This window comes from Nerophis ophidion, linkage group LG09 (assembly GCF_033978795.1).
Source record: "Nerophis ophidion isolate RoL-2023_Sa linkage group LG09, RoL_Noph_v1.0, whole genome shotgun sequence".
In the NCBI taxonomy this organism is placed as follows: domain Eukaryota; kingdom Metazoa; phylum Chordata; class Actinopteri; order Syngnathiformes; family Syngnathidae; genus Nerophis; species Nerophis ophidion.
In genome coordinates, this window is record NC_084619.1 from 10,509,378 (window position 1) to 10,526,471 (window position 17,094).

General features: G+C 42.1%; 1 protein-coding gene across 2 annotated transcripts in view; it reads right to left on the reverse strand.

The window, feature by feature from the left end:
- Positions 1-8,557: 8,557 nt before the first annotated feature.
- Positions 8,558-17,094, reverse strand: part of LOC133558988 (polyunsaturated fatty acid 5-lipoxygenase-like) — a 43,943-nt gene continuing 35,406 nt past the window's right edge. The window contains exons 13-14 of one of the 2 annotated variants that reach the window (XM_061910247.1): positions 13,856-14,026; positions 11,034-13,763 (exon numbers count right to left, since the gene is read on the reverse strand). In XM_061910247.1, the coding sequence (XP_061766231.1) occupies positions 13,584-13,763; positions 13,856-14,026 (351 nt within the window). In that variant the 3' untranslated portion in view covers positions 11,034-13,583. The other variant, XM_061910248.1, reaches the window with a different exon arrangement.

Genomic DNA, 17,094 nt, shown 5'->3' on the forward strand with positions numbered 1-17,094 from the left:
TGTTTATTTTACTGCTCTTTAACCCTCGAGGCACCTTGCTCATTGATGATTTATTTGTTTTGGTATTTTTTGATGATCCCTTTATCGCCGTGCTTCTCAAAGCACCACCGTAATGACCAACGTTAAAATATAGTAGCGTAATAGGACTAGGTATTCATTACCAGTAGAGTGGGGGGAAAAAAGATGACTTTTTATGCTTATTTGTGTTTCATTGTAATCATTAAACCAGGGGTCCCCAAACTTTTTGACTTGAGGGGCCGCATTAGTGTATATACATGTGTATATATATATACACTTTGGGGCAAAAAAGTATTTAGTCAACCACCGATTGTGCAAGTTGTCCCACTTAAAATGATGACAGAGGTTTATAATGTTCATCACTTGAACTGTAAGAGACAGAATGTGAAAAATAATCCAGGAATTCACATTGTAGGAATTTTTAAAGAATTTATTTGTAAATTATGATGGAAAATAAGTATATGTTCACTTCAAAAAAGGAAGATTTCTGGCTCTCACAGACCTGTAACTTCTTTAAGAAGCCCTTCTGTACTCCACTCGTTACCTGTATTAATGGAACCTGTTTGAACTCGTTATCTATATAAAAGACACCTGTTCACAGCCTCAAACAGTCAGACTCCAAACTCCACTATGGCCAAGACCAAAGAGCTGTCGAAGGACACCAGGAAAATAATTGTAGACCCGTACCAGACTGGGAAGAGTGAATCTACAATAGGCAAGGAGATTGGTGTGAAAAAATCAACTGTGATAGCAATTATCAGAGAATGGAAGACATACAAGACCACTGATAATCTCCCTTGATTTGAGGCTCCACGCAAGATCTCATCCCGTGGGGTCAAAATGATCATGAGAACGGTGAGCAAAAACACCAGAACCACACGGGGGGACCTGGTGAATGACCTGCAGAGAGCTGGGACCAAAGTAGTGAATGTTACCATCAGTAACACGCTACGCCGACAGGGAATCAAATCCTGCAGTGCCAGACGTGTCCCCTGCTTAAGACAGTGCATGTCCAGGCCCTTCTGAAGTTTGCCACAGAGCACATGGATGATGCAGCAGAGGATTGGGAGAATGTCATGTGGTCAGATGAAACCAAAATATAACTTTTTGGTATAAACTCAACTAGTCATGTTTGGAGGAAGAAGAATACCGAGTTGCATTCCAAGAACACCATACCTACTGTGAAGCTTGGGGGTGGAAACATCATGCTTTGGGGCTGTTTTTCTGCTAAGGGGACAGGACGATTGATCCGTGTTAAGGAAAGAATGAATGGGGCCATGTATCGTGAGATTTTGAGCCAAAACCTCCTTCCATCAGTGAGAGCTTTGAATGGTTGACCAAATACTTATTTTCCACCATAATTTACAAATAAATTCTTTAAAATTCCTACAATGTGAATTCCTGGAATTTTTTTTTCACTTTCTGTCTCTCACAGTTGAAGTGTACCTATGATGAAAATTACAGACCTCTGTCATCATTTTAAGTGGGAGAACTTGCACAATCGGTGGCTGACTAAATACTTTTTTGCCCACTGTATGTATGTGTGTATATATATGTGTGTATGTGTTTATATATATGTGTGTGTGTATAAATGTATATATATATGTGTGTGTACGTGCCATAAACGTTAGTGCTGCAAGGGGTTCTGGGTATTTGTTCTGTTCTGTCAATGTTGTGTTACAGTGCGGATGTTCTCCCGAAATGTATTTGTCATTCTTGTTTGGTGTGGATTCAAGGTGTGGCGCGTATTTGTAGCAGTGTCAAAGTTGTTTGTACGGCCACCCTCAGTGTGACCTGTATGGCTGTTGACCAAGTATGTCTTGCATTCACTTGTGTGTGTGTGTGAAAAGCCGTAGATATTATGTGACTGGGACTTTAAGGTTTATTGCCGCTCTGTACTTCTCCCTACATCCATGTACCACTCCATACAGCGTCGTTTTAAAGTCATACATACCGATTCTGATGATTTATGATATTACATTTTAAAGCATTTATTGGCTGATAATATCGGACTGCTGATATTATCGGTACTGATTAGCATTGTTGATGGTGAGGGGCTCTGTAGTTGCTAGCGTGGTGTCACACGATCACGTGGCTGGCTTCCTAATCATCTCTCAAAAAGGCTCAGGAATCTCCGTGAGTTTGATACTAGTTTGATCATATCTATTTACTCGCAAACTTTGGAGGTCTTTTGGTGTCATAAATCAGATATGTATGATAATAGCTTCAGTATGAAGGCAACTTGTTTTCTCCGCTCTACTAGTATTTTAAAAACAAAACAAAAGTTGTTTTTTTTAAGGTATATTTAATGTTTGGCCACTGTATTATTACAACACAGTTTGAACAATAACACTGTTTAAATATAGGAAAATAATACACTGTGCTTTAGTCAAGTGATTCTTTGGTGCACCACTAGATGGAGCTTGTGTTCCCTTGATTGATTGATTGATTGATACTTTTATTAGTAGATTGCACAATACAGTACATATTCCGTACAATTGACCACTAAATGGTAACACCCGAATAAGTTTTTCACCTTGTTTAAGTCGGGGTCCACGTTAATCAATTCATGGTACAAATATATACTATCAGCATAATACAGTCATCACACAAGTTAATCATCAGAGTATACACATTGAATTATTTACAATCTGGGGGGTAAAATGTGGAGGGGCTTGGGGGTTTTGATTGATTGTTTGAGACTTTTATTAGTAGATTGCACAGTACAGTACATATTCCCTACAATTGACCACTAAATTATAACACCCCAATAAGTTTTTCACCTTGTTAAAAGGGGAACATTATCACAATTTCAAAAGGGTTAAAAACAACAAAAATCAGTTCCCAGTGGCTTGTTGTATTTTTTGAAGTTTTTTCAAAATTTTACCGGTGCCATAATATACCTAAAAAAAAGCTTTAAAAGTGCTTGATTTTCGCTATTTGCGCGGTGGAAGAGGGGTTACTGCGTCTGCCTCACAATACGAAGTTCCTGCAGTCCTGGGTTCAAATCCAGGCTCGGGATCTTTCTGTGTGGAGTTTGCATGTTCTCCCCGTGAATGCGTGGGTTCCCTCCGGGTACTCCGGCTTCCTCCCACTTCCAAAGACATGCACCTGGGGATAGGTTGATTGGCAACACTAAATTGGCCCTAGTGTGTGAATGTGAGTGTGAATGTTGTCTGTCTATCTGTGTTGGCCCTGCGATGAGGTGGCGACTTGTCCAGGGTGTACCCTTTCTTCCGCCCGATTGTAGCTGAGATAGGCGCCAGCGCCCCCCGCGATCCTGAAAGGGAATAAGCGGTAGAAAATGGATGGATGCGATGCGACCATCCATTTCCCTGTGACGTCACACAGTGCTGCCAATGTAAACAAACAATGGCAGATACCACAGCAAGATATAGCGACATTAGCTCGGATTCAGACTCGGATTTCAGTGGTTTAAGCGATTCAACAGATTACGCATGTATTGAAACGGATGGTTGGAGTATGAAAGTATTGAAGAAGAAACTGAAGCTATTGAGCGAATAGCTATTGACGCTATTCATAGCCATAACATAGCTGCATTAGCATCGCCGGTAAAATGTGCGGACCAAACGATCAGGACTTTCGCATCTTGTGACACTGGAGCAACTTAAATCCGTCAATTGGTAAGTGTTTTTTTCGCATTAAATGTGGGTGGAAGGAAACGTAATATAGTTGCAAATGCATCTGCAGGTTATCCATACATCTCTGTGTCATGTCTGCTTTAGCACCGCCGGTAAATAGCATGTTAGCGTCGATTAGCGTTGCATGTTAGCTGTCAGGGTTATTCGGTGTCGAACCCCAAGATGCAGAGATGGAGGCAGGCATTGGATATGAAGACATTATGTAATATAAATAATAGAACAAGAACAAACAAAAAGCACGCACGTGGGCGGAATAACAAACTAAGGGAGCTAGCACTGGAAGCTAGAAAACGAAAAGGAACTTTAGCATGGAAGCTAGTGGATAGCAAACAGAAAAACTGGAAATAACTAATGCTAACAGAAACAGCTTACCGCTACGACGACCAGGACAAAATGTAGCATGACAGGTAGTAGCTGTAACCAAACGACACGACAGGTAGCACGACAAGAGTGATATGTGGCAACGACAATACAATGATCCGGCACTGACTGGAGGAACAAAGCAGGTAAAGCAGGAGCTGGCCGATTGACATCAGGTGTGACCAGATGCCAATCAGCCGCAGGTGAGTGAAAACAGGACATAGTGAGACAAACAGGAAGCTGAACCAAAATAAGAGCACTAGACAGGAAATACTAAACACAGAGGAAACAGACAACTGCAGAGGAAAAAACTAAAACATAGACAATCTGTCAGGGGAAAGCCTGACATTAGCATCGATTAGCTGGCAGTCACGCTGCGACCAAATATGTCTGATTAGCACATAAGTCAACATCAACAAAACTCACCTTTGTGATTTCGTTGACTTTATCGTTGCAAATGCATCTACAGGTTATCCATACACCTCTGTGCCATGTCTGTCATCGCCGGTAAAATGTGGAGACACTTTGGCACATTCAATGCGGGTCTGGCGGCAGACACTTTCGCATCTTTGGGCCAGTGGTGCAACTTGAATCCCTCCCTGTTAGTGTTGTTACACCCTCCGACAACACACCGACGAGGCATGATGTCTCCAAGGTTAAAAAAAATAGTTGAAAAAAAGGGAGCTGAGACCCGGTGTTTGTAATGTGTTGAAAATGAAAATTGTGGCTGTATTATCAATCAATCAATCAATGTTTATTTATATAGCCCCAAATCACAAATGTCTCAAAGGACTGCACACACCATTACGACTACAACATCCTCGGAAGAACCCACAAAAGGGCAAGGAAAACTCACACCCATTGGGCAGGGAGAATTCACATCCAGTGGGACGCCAGTGACAATGCTGACTATGAGAAACCTTGGAGAGGACCTCAGATGTGGGCAACCCCCCCCCCCCCCCCCTCTAGGGGACCGAAAGCAATGGATGTCGAGCGGGTCTAACATGATACTGTGAAAGTTCAATCCATAGTGGTTCCAACACAGCCGCGAGAGTTCAGTTCAAGCGGATCCAAGACAGCAGCGAGAGTCCCGTCCACAGGAGACCATCTCAAGCGGAGGCGGATCAGCAGCGTAGAGATGTCCCCAACCGATACAGGCGAGCGGTCCATCCTGGGTCCCGACGAGCGGTCCATCCTGGGTATCGACTCTGGACAGCCAGTACTTCATCCATGGTCATCGGACCGGACCCCCTCCACAAGGGAGGGGGGGACATAGGAGAAAGAAAAGAAGCGGCAGATCAACTGGTCTAAAAAGGAGGTCTATTTAAAGGCTAGAGTATACAGATGAGTTTTAAGGTGAGACTTAAATGCTTCTACTGAGGTAGCATCTCGAACTGTTACCGGGAGGGCATTCCAGAGTACTGCAGCCCAAACGGAAAACGCTCTATAGCCCGCAGACTTTTTTTGGGCTAATAGTCCTTTGAACGCAGATTTCTTGCCAGGACATATGGTACAATACAATCGGCAAGATAGGATGGAGCTAGACCGTGTAGTATTTTATACGTAAGTAGTAAAACCTTAAAGTCACATCTTAAGTGCACAGGAAGCCAGTGCTGGTGAGCCAGTACAGGCGTAATGTGATCAAACTTTCTTGTCTTGTCAAAAGTCTAGCAGCCGCATTTTGTACCAACTGTAATCTTTTAATGCTAGACATGGGGAGACCCGAAAATAATACGTTACAGTAGTCGAGACGAGACGTAACAAACGCATGGATAATGATCTCGGCGTCTTTAGTGGACAAAATGGAGCGAATTTTAGCTATATTACGGAGATGAAAGAAGGCCGTTTTAGTAACGCTTTTAATGTGTGACTCAAAGGAGAGAGTTGGGTCGAAGATAATACCCAGATTTTTTACCGAGTCACCTTGTTTTATTATTTGGTTGTCAAATGTTAAAGTTGTATTATTAAATAGAGGTCGGTGTCTAGCAGGACCGATAAACAGCATTTCCGTTTTTTTGCCATTAAGTTGCAAAAAGTTAGCGGACATCCATTGTTTAATTTCATTAAGACACGCTTCCAACTGACTACAGTCCGGCGTGTTGGTCAGCTTTAGGGGTATTACCTCGGAGACGTCATGTTCTGACGTCATCACCACATGAACGATGAACAGAAAGGCGTTTAATTCGCCAAAATTCACCCATTTAGAGTTCGGAAATTGATTAAAAAAAATATATGGTCTTTTTTCTGCAACATCAAGGTATATATTGACACTTACATAGGTCTGGTGATAATGTTCCCCTTTAATCAATTCATGTTAATTTCAGAATCGCTGCTCTATTGTATTATAATTTATATTTTCATATATACTTACAGTCTTGACCATAACGTCTAATTTGATCCCCTTGACTCCAATTTTTAATCAACTGTTATCCTGACTTTTCCCTAATGTACTGCTCTAGCCTCTATACCAGGGCTCCCTATTACGTCGATGGCGAGCTACCGGTCGATCGTGGAGGATGTCAGTCGATCGCAAACCAAGCATTAATAAAATAAACCTAAAAATGTGTGATCATCAATCTTTACTATAACGTCACTTTCATCACTTGATTGACGTTCACGGCACTTGAGGGTCTTCTGAGATGTCGCGAGAAACAGTTTTTATTTCAACACTCTCGCGCCGTAACTGCTGTTAAATCTCTAAAGCATGGGTGTCAAACTCTGGCCCGCGGGCCAAATCTGGCCCGCCGTGTAATTTAATTTGGCCCTTGAGGTAATATCAAATTAAGATTAGAGCTGGCCCGCCGGTATTATTCAGTGGCGGTGCCTCTGTAACACCGCATTCACCGCTGATATCATACTTGCCAACCCTCACAATTTTTCCGGGAGACTCCCGAAGTTCAGTGCCGCTCCCGAAAATGGTTAAACAGCTCGCTCCCAATCAAAAGGGACTGGGTTCAAATCCCAGTCAGATCAATCGGTAACTAGGAAAGCTTTTATATCATAGTTTACTGAGACAGGTTCTCAATTAACAATTTCATTGGGGCCCGAAATCTCCCTTTAAGAAGACCAAGGATGGCTGAGTGGTCAAAACAGGTATCTCCCAATCAAAGAGAACTGGGTTTAAATCCTAGTCAGGTTGATCGGTAACTAGGAAAGATCCAGTGGGAGGAGTTAAAAGTCACCCGGGGGGTGTCTTGAAGGCACTGCCTTTAGCGTCCTCTACAGCCTGCCGTCACGTCCGCCTTTCCGCTATAAAAACAACGTGCCAGCACAGTCACATAATACATGCGGCTTTAATACACACAAGTGAATGCAAGGCATAGTTGGTCAACAGCCATACAGGTCACACTGAGGGTGGCCGTATAAACAACTTTAACACCGTTACAAATATGCGCCACACTGTGAACCCACACCAAACAAGAATGACAAACACATTTTGGGAGAACATCCGCACCGTAACAGAACATAAACACAACAGAAGAAATACCCAAAACCCCTTGCAGCACTAACTCTTCCGGGACGCTATAATATACACCCCCGCTACCACCAAACCCCGACCACCCCCAATTTTTATTTAAATTGTATTTGATATGCGGTTAATATTTTTTTTATTATTATTATTATAATTTGAAACTCGATTTTGCATGTCACTAAAGTTATACAAGCCTTGCTTGTTCAATATTCAATGCAAAACTTTTTTGGGTCCCTATTAAAAGGTTAATTTGTTCAACCTTGGCCCGCGGCTTTGTTCGGTTTAAAATGTTGGCCCACTCTGTATTTGAGTTTGACACCCCTGCTCTAAAGACAGACTGCACAGTTGCTGTCTTCAAAATAAAAGCCCTGCTTCATCCTGCCTGCGCTAACAAAATAAGAGTCTCAGAAAGCTAGCGTGCACAAGATAGCAAGCTACGGAGTTTGCCGCCAATGTATTTCTTGCAACATGTATAAAAACGAGTATGGAAGCTGGACAAATAAGATGCCAAAAACTAACCACTTTCATGTGGTTTTGGACAGAAAGGAGGACTTTTTTTCTCCTCCATTCGAAAATGTGGACGTTATCAGCACTACTGTCTGATTCCAGTCAATGCAAGTCATCAGAATCAGGTAATACACCAACTTATATTCTTGTCTTCATGAAAGAAAGGAATTTATATGTGTTAAACATGCTTGTGTTTTCATTAAACACCTTAAACGTGTTAAGAAAAACATCTCTTTCATAAATAATTAAATATAAATGATATATAGGAATGAAGTGATTCCTTTGACTTTGTCCCTTGAAAAGTAGCTCGACTTCAGAAAAAGTGTGGGCACCCCTGCTCTATACTTTCAAATTAAAGGCACTAAAGTACCAACAGGAAGAAAAGCATCACATGATTTCAATAATGAATTGCATTTTGTGTTGTTTCATTTACATATTTGTTGTTTAGATGAAGAAAATTATTTTTGTTTTTTTTTAATGTGTATATTAGGCCTAAAGAGAGTGAGTGAAAAACAATTAAGGAGATGATGGCTCGATGGTAATTATGAATATATATTTTTAATGGACACTTATTTGTTCCAAAAATAGACATGCATCAACATTTTATCAAACATCCCAATTCTCACTTTTAGAAAATATTATCAATTGGGTTCTTATGACCAAAATCTACATGGTTAAAAAAAAAAAAAAAAGTTTTTCTATTTTCTTAACACCATCCCAAAAATTTCCCCTCATTCTTTGAAAATATTCCATATCGTGTTTTTCCGATCAATCCATTTTCTACCACTTGTCCCTCTCAGGGTGGCTGCAGCCTACCCCACCTCAATCTAATAAAAATGAATACTTTTTAATGATGAAAGAAGTCAGTTTTTCTGAATGCATAACAACTTGAATGATTAACAAAGTCCAGGTTGTTAATATTAACCTCATCCAAAATATATTTAAAATATTGCATATTTTGTAGTTTTTCCATCTAAAGAGCATGAACATATATATTGTTGGGTCTGAAGTTGTTGAAAATAATTGAGACAATGAAATACTATTTCAGGTAGGGTAGGGGTGTCCCATCTGCTATTGATATTGGTACAATATTAGCAGAAAAAAAGCAAGTATTGATGATATCGACTTGTCTCTGATATAATGTCCGATACAAGCAGTCCTGCAGTGTGTTTACTTGTGCAAAGCTGAACAACCAGTTAACATCTAAATGTCCAACAAGCACGCAAGGTTGGCCTTTTCTTCTATTTTAGTCAAGCCATTCACAAAAGGCAAACACAGTAGGCGCGAGCAGCTACACAACAAGTAAGCGAACCATAGCACACAAGCTGGACATACTGTGTGTACCAAGTGTCCTTAAAAGCCTATTGAAATGAGATTTTCTTATCTAAACGGGGATAGCAGGTCCATTCTATGTGTCATACTTGATCATTTTGCGATATTTGCTAAAAGGATTTAGTAGGGAACATCGACAACAAAGTTTGCAACTTTTGGTCACTAATAAAAAAGCCTTGCCTGTACCGGAAGTAGCAGACGATGTGCGTGTGATGTCACGGGTTGTGGAGCTCCTCACATCCTCACATTGTTTATAATCATGGCCACCAGCAGCTAATCGGACCGAGAAAGCGACAATTTCCCCATTCATTTGAGCGAGGGTGAAAGATTCTTGGATGAGGATAGTGAGAGTGAAGGACTATAAGAAAAAAATAATAAAAAAGACGAGGGCAGTGGAAGCGATTCAGATGTTATTAGACACATTTACTAGGATAATTATGGAAAATCCCTTATCTGCTTATTGTGTCAATAGTGTTTTAGTGAGATTATGAAGTCATACCTGAAAGTCGGAGGGCCGCGGTGACCACCAGTGTCTCTGAGAGAAGCCAATGGAGGAGCCAAGATCACAGCTGCCTTTTTTGACAGCTGCTGCAGGATGACGCTAACTCTGCACAAGAGCCGATTTAATATCACAATTTTTCTCATCCAAAAACTTGCTGGTTGACATGTGGTATAGAAACATGTTCGCTAAAGCTTCACAACAAACAAAGAAACACCGGCTGTGTTTCGGTTGCTAAAGGCAGCTGCAATCCACCGCTTTCCACCAACAACATTTTGGTTTATAGTCTCCTTATTAATTGAACAAATTGCTAAAGATTCAGCAACACAGATGTCTAAAATAACTGTGTAATTATGCGATGAAAAAAGTCGACTTTTAGCCGTAAGTGGTGCTGGGCTAAAATTTCTGCTACAACCAATAACTTCACAAACACGCGTCATCATTCTGCGACGTTTTTAACAAAAAACTCCACGGGAAATTAAAAATTGTAGTTTAGTAAACTAAAAAGGCCGTATTGGCATGTGTTGCAATGTTAATATTTCATCATTGATATATAAACTATCAGACTGCGTGCTGGGTAGTAGTGGGTTTCAGTAGGCCTTTAGGTCAAGCCATTCCCAAAAGGCAAACACAGTAGGCGCGAGCAGCTACACAACAAGTAAGCGCACCATAGCACATAAGCTAGACATACTGTATGTACCAAGTGTCCTTAATTGAAAAATAAAGCGGTGTAAAACCGCACATTTGTCAACATAAACAAGTATCACATAATAATCGCTTATTACTTACTTAGTCTGCGAGGCATAATCAGATTACCGTATTTTCCAGACCATAGGGCGCACCGGATTATAAGGCGCAGTGCCGATGAATGGTCTATTTTTGATCTTTTTTCATATATAGGGCGCATTAAAGGAGTCATATTATTATTATTTTGTACATGTAAAACACTTCCTTGTGGTCTAAATAACATGTAATGGTGGTTCTTTGGGCAAAATGTTACATAGATTGTGTTTTATAGATCATCTTCAACCAGCTTTCTGACAGTCGCTTCAGGATGCGCCGTTTTGTGGCCGGTCTTATTTACGTGGCTCACCTTCGGCAGCGTCTTCTCCCCGTCTTCTTTGTTGTAGCGGTGTAGCGTGCAAGGACGGCAGCGTCTTCTCCCCGTCATCTTTGTTGTAGCGGTGTAGCGTGCAAGGACGGGAGTGGAAGAAGTGTCAAAAGATGGTGCAAACTGTTTTAATGACATTCAGACTTTACTCAAATAAATACCAGAGCAGTATCTCCTCATCCGGAAACAACACCAAAAATGTGTCCCGTGAAAAACCGTCCGACTGATAACCAAAGTTCCTTGAATGAATAATGCAAACTCACTACACCGGTATGTTTTAGCGCTTTCATGGCGAGTTTACTGACAGATATAAGTAAGAACTTTACAATATATTAGAAATGGCAACAGCAGAGGATGAATGTTCCATAACAAGAAGATAGAGAAAAAGAAGAAGCTTATCGACTACGGTGTGGCCATGGACTACAAACCGGGTGCGCACAATTTTTCAGAATTTATGCAGATCCCAAATACAGATCAGCAGGTACCAAAAGGTAAGAAAAGTTACTTTTGCATAGTAGTGCGAAACAAAACGCCATAGTAATCCTTGTATGTTGAAGCACATCAAACGGTGCAGCCGACACTTATCTCTTATGTATGACTGCCATCTACTGGTCACATTTATTACACCATGTACCAAAAAAAAAATTGCTTCGAGGTGGGTGAGCTCAACCAAACGTATTTCTTACATTAGGTGCGCCGGGTTATACTGTCGAGTTTTGAGGGGGGGAAAGGATTTTTAGTGCGCCTACAGTAGAAAGTACCCAGTAACAAACGTGTCCGCATCATGCGCTTGAATTAGAGAAATAATATGACCACGAGGTGTTCACAAAAAATTACCACCCCACTTCAATTTGAAGACAGCATGGGTCCATTGCAGACTGTAAATGGTAAATAATTGTTCTTTGAGTAATTTTACTTGATCAAACTTTTCCAGCAGTGTTTCTTAAAGGCCTACTGAAACCCACTACTACCGACCACGCAGTCTGATAGTTTATATATCAATGATGAAATATTAACTTTGCAACACATGCCAATACGGCCTTTTTTGTTTACTAAATTACAATTTTTAATTTCCCTCAGAGTTTCTTGTTGAAAACGTCGCGGAATGATGACGCATAGGCGTGACGTCACGTGTTGGAGGGGACATATTAGCGTAGCACCAAACACGGATAAAAGGCGTCTCTGTTCATGGCGTAATTACACAGTATTTTGGACATCTGTGTTGCTGAATCTTTTGCAATTTGTTCATTTAATAATGGAGACTATAAAGAACAATGCTGTTGGTGGAAAGCGGTTAATTGCAGCTGTCTTTAGCACCGACACACATCCGGTGTTTCTTTGTTTGTTGTGAAGCAGAGCGGTCAAGCGAACATGTTTTCTCTACGTCAACCAGCATGTTTTTGGATGGGGAAATTGTGATATATATCTTACCGGAGACCTCAGTGGATTATCCGTCGTCCTGCAGCAGCTGTGAGCTTGGCTCCTCGGCTTCTCTCTGAGACACTGTGTTCACCGCAGCCGTCCGACCTCGAGGTATGTCTTTACAATCTTTAATCTCACTAAAACACTATTGAAACAATAAGCAGATAAAGCAGGGGTAGGGAACCTATGGCTCTAGAGCCAGATGTGGCTCTTTTGATGACTGCACCTGGTTCTCAGATAAATCTTAGCTGACATTGCTTAACACGGTAAGTAATGAATAATTCCGCTGGTAATCACAGTGTCAAAAAAAACGTTCAAAATATAAAATATTCTCATGCATTTTAATCCATTCATCCGGTTTCTACCTCACCTGCTCAAGTAGTCGCATTAATGGTAAGAAGTATTGTATTTATTGTTGGATAGCTTCAGAATAACAATGTTATTAAAACGAATAAGAGACTTATTATACTCTAAAAATGTTAATCTTACTTAAAAATGCACGCATTTAGTTGTAATCAGTCTTAAAAAAATATTATATGGCTCTCACGGAAATACTTTAAAAAATATTTGGCTTGTATGGCTGTCTCAGCCAAAAAGGTTCCCGACCCCTGAGATAAAGGATCTTCCAGAATTATACTAGTAAATGTGTCTAATTACATCTGAAACGCTCACACTGCCGTCGCCCGGAGACGTTGCTTTTTTTTTTTTTTTCTTCTAGTGCTTCACTATCAATATCCTAATCCACAAATCTTTCATCCTCGCTCAAATTAATGGGGAAATTGTCGCTTTCTCGGTCCGAATTGCTCTTACTGCTGGTGGCTCCCATTAAAAACAATGTGAATATGTGAGGAGCCCTGCAACTCGTGACGTCACGCGCACATACTTCTGGTAAAGGCAGGGCTTTTCTATTAGCAACTAAAAGTTGCAATCTTTATCGTCGATGTTCTTTACTAAATCCTTCCAGCAAAAATATGGCAATATTGCGAAATGATCAAGTATGACACATAGAATGGACCTGCTATCCCCGTTTGAATGAGAAAATCTCATTTCAGTAGGCCTTTAACTATAGGCCGCCACACTACAAAATAATAAAAGCGTGTATGAGTCCTGCTGGTCAATATGGGTATCAGCCAGTATGAGTATTCGGAGTGAAACCGTTGTAAAGGGACAAGCACAAAAGTGTTTTGTAAGAAAAACACTTCATATAGCGACACTGTTCGGTATTTTGTCAGGGCACAGGAGGTCGTAGGGCAAGATCTCCTTCTCGTTCCTCGTCCTGATGGCGCTGCTTAGGTCTGCCAGTTTCTTCCTGAACTCCTCCATGGCCGCCCTCACCGGCTTCTCCGTAAAGTGCTGGTCCGGGTAAGATCCCAAGTAGATCTACATTAGGGGTCAACAACAAATTGATGTTTTTTTTTTTTTTGTTTTTTTTTTTGGAGGAGTCCAATGATTATGACCACGGCCCTCCTCACCTCCTTCTCCTGGTACTGTGTGAGCGCCCAGACGGCCCCCAGGTGCCAACTGGAGCGTCCTCTGTCAGGGAGGCTGGCCATGATCAGGGTCATGTTGGACAAACCCTTCCGGTTGGGCGGCGGCTGTCGCATGGTGGACGGCGCGTTGGGGACCCAGGAGTACCAGTTGTACTTCCCCGTGCAGACAGAGTTCATGTTAACACGCTCGCCCTCGGAGAACACGTTTTGTACTCCACATTTAATCACAGTCCTTGAAATAATGCGAGAAAATGCTATATTGCCAAAAGTCTTTGGCCACCTGCCTTGACTCACATATGAACCTTTTGCAGCTATTACAGCTTTATCTCTTCTGGGAAGGCTGTCCACAAGGTTGCGGAGTGTTTTTATTGGTATCCTGGAGCATTCAAAAGTCTGCGGGCTATAGAGCTTTTTCATTTCGGGCTCCAGTACTCTGGAATGCCCTCCCGGTAACAGTTCGAGATGCCACCTCAGTAGAAGCATTTAAGTCTCACCTAAAAACTCATTTGTATACGCTAGCCTTTAAATAGACTCCCTTTTTAGACCAGTTGATCTGCCGTTTCTTTTCTTTTTCTCCTATGTCCCACTCTCCCTTGTGGAGGGGGTCCGGTCCGATCCGGTGGCCATGTACTGCTTGCCTGTGTATCGGCTGGGGACATCTCTGCGCTGCTGATTCGCCTCCGCTTGGGATGGTTTCCTGCTGGCTCCGCTGTGAACGGGACTCTCGCTGCTGTGTTGGATCCGCTTTGGACTGGACTCTCGCGACTGTGTTGGATCCATTATGGATTGAACTTTCACAGTATCATGTTAGACCCGCTCGACATCCATTGCTTTCCTCCTCTCCAAGGTTCTCATAGTCATCATTGTCACCGACGTCCCACTGGGTCATTATTGTCACCGACGTCCCACTGGGTGTGAGTTTTCCTTGCCCTAATGTGGGCCTACCGAGGATGTCGTAGTGGTTTGTGCAGCCCTTTGAGACACTAGAGATTTAGGGCTATATAAGTAAACATTGATTGATTGATTGATTTCACTAGAACTAAGGGGCATACTTGCCAACCCTCCCGGATTTTCCGGGAGACTCCCGAAATTCAGCGCCTCTCCCGAAAAACCAACCACGACAAATTTTCTTCCGAAAATCTCCCGAAATTCAGGCGGAGCTGGAGGCCACGCCCCCTCCACCTCCATGCGGACCTGAGTGACATGTTGACAGCCTGTTTTCACGTCCGCTTTCCCACAATATAATGACGTTATAACAGTTCGAGATGCTACCTCCCTAACTCATTTGTATACTCTAGCCTTTAAATAGACCTCCTTTTTAGACCGGTTGATCTGCCGCTTCTTTTGTTTTTCTCCTCTGTCCCCCCCTCCCCTGTGGAGGGGGTCCGGTCCGATGGCCATGGATGAAGTACGGGCTGTCCAGAGTCGGGACCCAGGATGGACCGCTCGCCTGTGTATCGGTTGGGGACATCTCTACGCTGCTGATCTGACTCCGCTTGGGATCGTTTCCTTGGGACGGGACTCTCGCTGCTGTCTTGGATCCGCTTGAACTGATTTCTCGCGGTTGTGTTGGATCTACTATGCATTGGACTTTCACAGTATCATGTTAGACCCCCTCGACATCCATTGCTTTCGGTCCCCTAGAGAGGGGGTGTTGCCCACATATGTGGTCCTCTCCAAGGTTCTCAAAGTCATCATTGTCACCGACGTCCCACTGGGTGTGAGTTCTCCTTGCCCACTGGGTGTGAGTTTTCCTTGCCCTTATGTGGGTTCTTCCGAGTATGTCGTAGTGGTTTGTGCAGCCCTTTGAGACACTTGTGATTTAGGGCTATATAAATAAACATTGATTGATTGATGATCAAGGGCGAGTTCTTGGTTTCTTACGTGGGTTTATTGTTAGGCAGTTTCATTAACGTCCTCCCAGTGCGGTAACAACACACAACAACAGCAGTCACGTTTTCGTCTACTGTAAAACAGTTCATCTGCCGTAAACAGCAATGTTGTGACACTCTTAAACAGGGCAATACTGGCATCTACTGTACATGCACCACAACACCTCCAGGCAACTTCAACCCTTTACTAATACCGTCCTCCATTCACATCCCATCTCCCCGGATTGTAAATAACCTAATGTAAATAATCTAATGTATTTCTAATGTATATACTTGTTCTTATGCTATCTGAACTCACTATGTTGTTCTCTGCTGGCTGTACATATCCTACTAAGTAAGACCTACACTGTTTCAATGTCCATTTCTCTGTTGATGTAATTGTTGATGACTGAAGTACTGATATCAACCAAAGCTCCTCATCCCACCCCAGGATTTGTAAATAATTCAATGTATATACTATGATGATTAACTTGTGTGATGACTGTGTTATGCTGCATGAAACGATTAACGTGGAACCCGACTTAAACAAGTTGAAAAACTTATTCGGGTGTTACCATTTAGTGGTCGATTGTACGGAATATGTACTGTACTGTGCAATCTACTAATACAAGTTCCAATCAATCAATCAATCAATCATGCACATGTGACAATAACATCTACAACTTTTAGAGAGTGCAGTGCACAACTGCGCACACAACAGTTGAAGTATTATTCAATAAATATATTTATAAAGGATTTTTGAATTGTTGCTATTTTTAGAATATTTAAAAAAAAATCTCATGTACCCCTCGGCATACCTTCAAGTACCCCCAGGGGTACACATACCCCCATTTGAGAACCACTGCTCTAGAGTCCATTGGCAATGTACTTTGCATTGGACTTGGGGATGTATGGCTTAGATGCAGCTGCTCGGCCATGGAAACCCATTCCATGTAGCTCTCTGCGTACTGTACGTGGGCTAATTGGAAGGTCACATGAAGTTTGGAGCTCTGTAGCAACTGACTGTGCAGAAAGTCTTTGCACTATGAGCTTCAGCATCACCTGACCCCTCTCTGTCAGTCTACGTGGCCTAGCACTTGGTGGCTGAGTTGCTGTTGTTCCCAAACTCTTCCATTTTCTTATATTAAAGCTGACAGTTGACTTTGGAATACTAGGAGCGAGGAAATTTCACCACTAGATTTGTTGCACGTATGACAGTTCCACGCTGGAAATCACCGAGCTCCTGAGAGCAGCCCATTCTTTCACAAATGTTTGTAGACACAGTCTCCATGCCTAAGTGCTTGAGTTTATACACCTGTGGCCGGGTCAAGTGATTAGGACACCTGATTC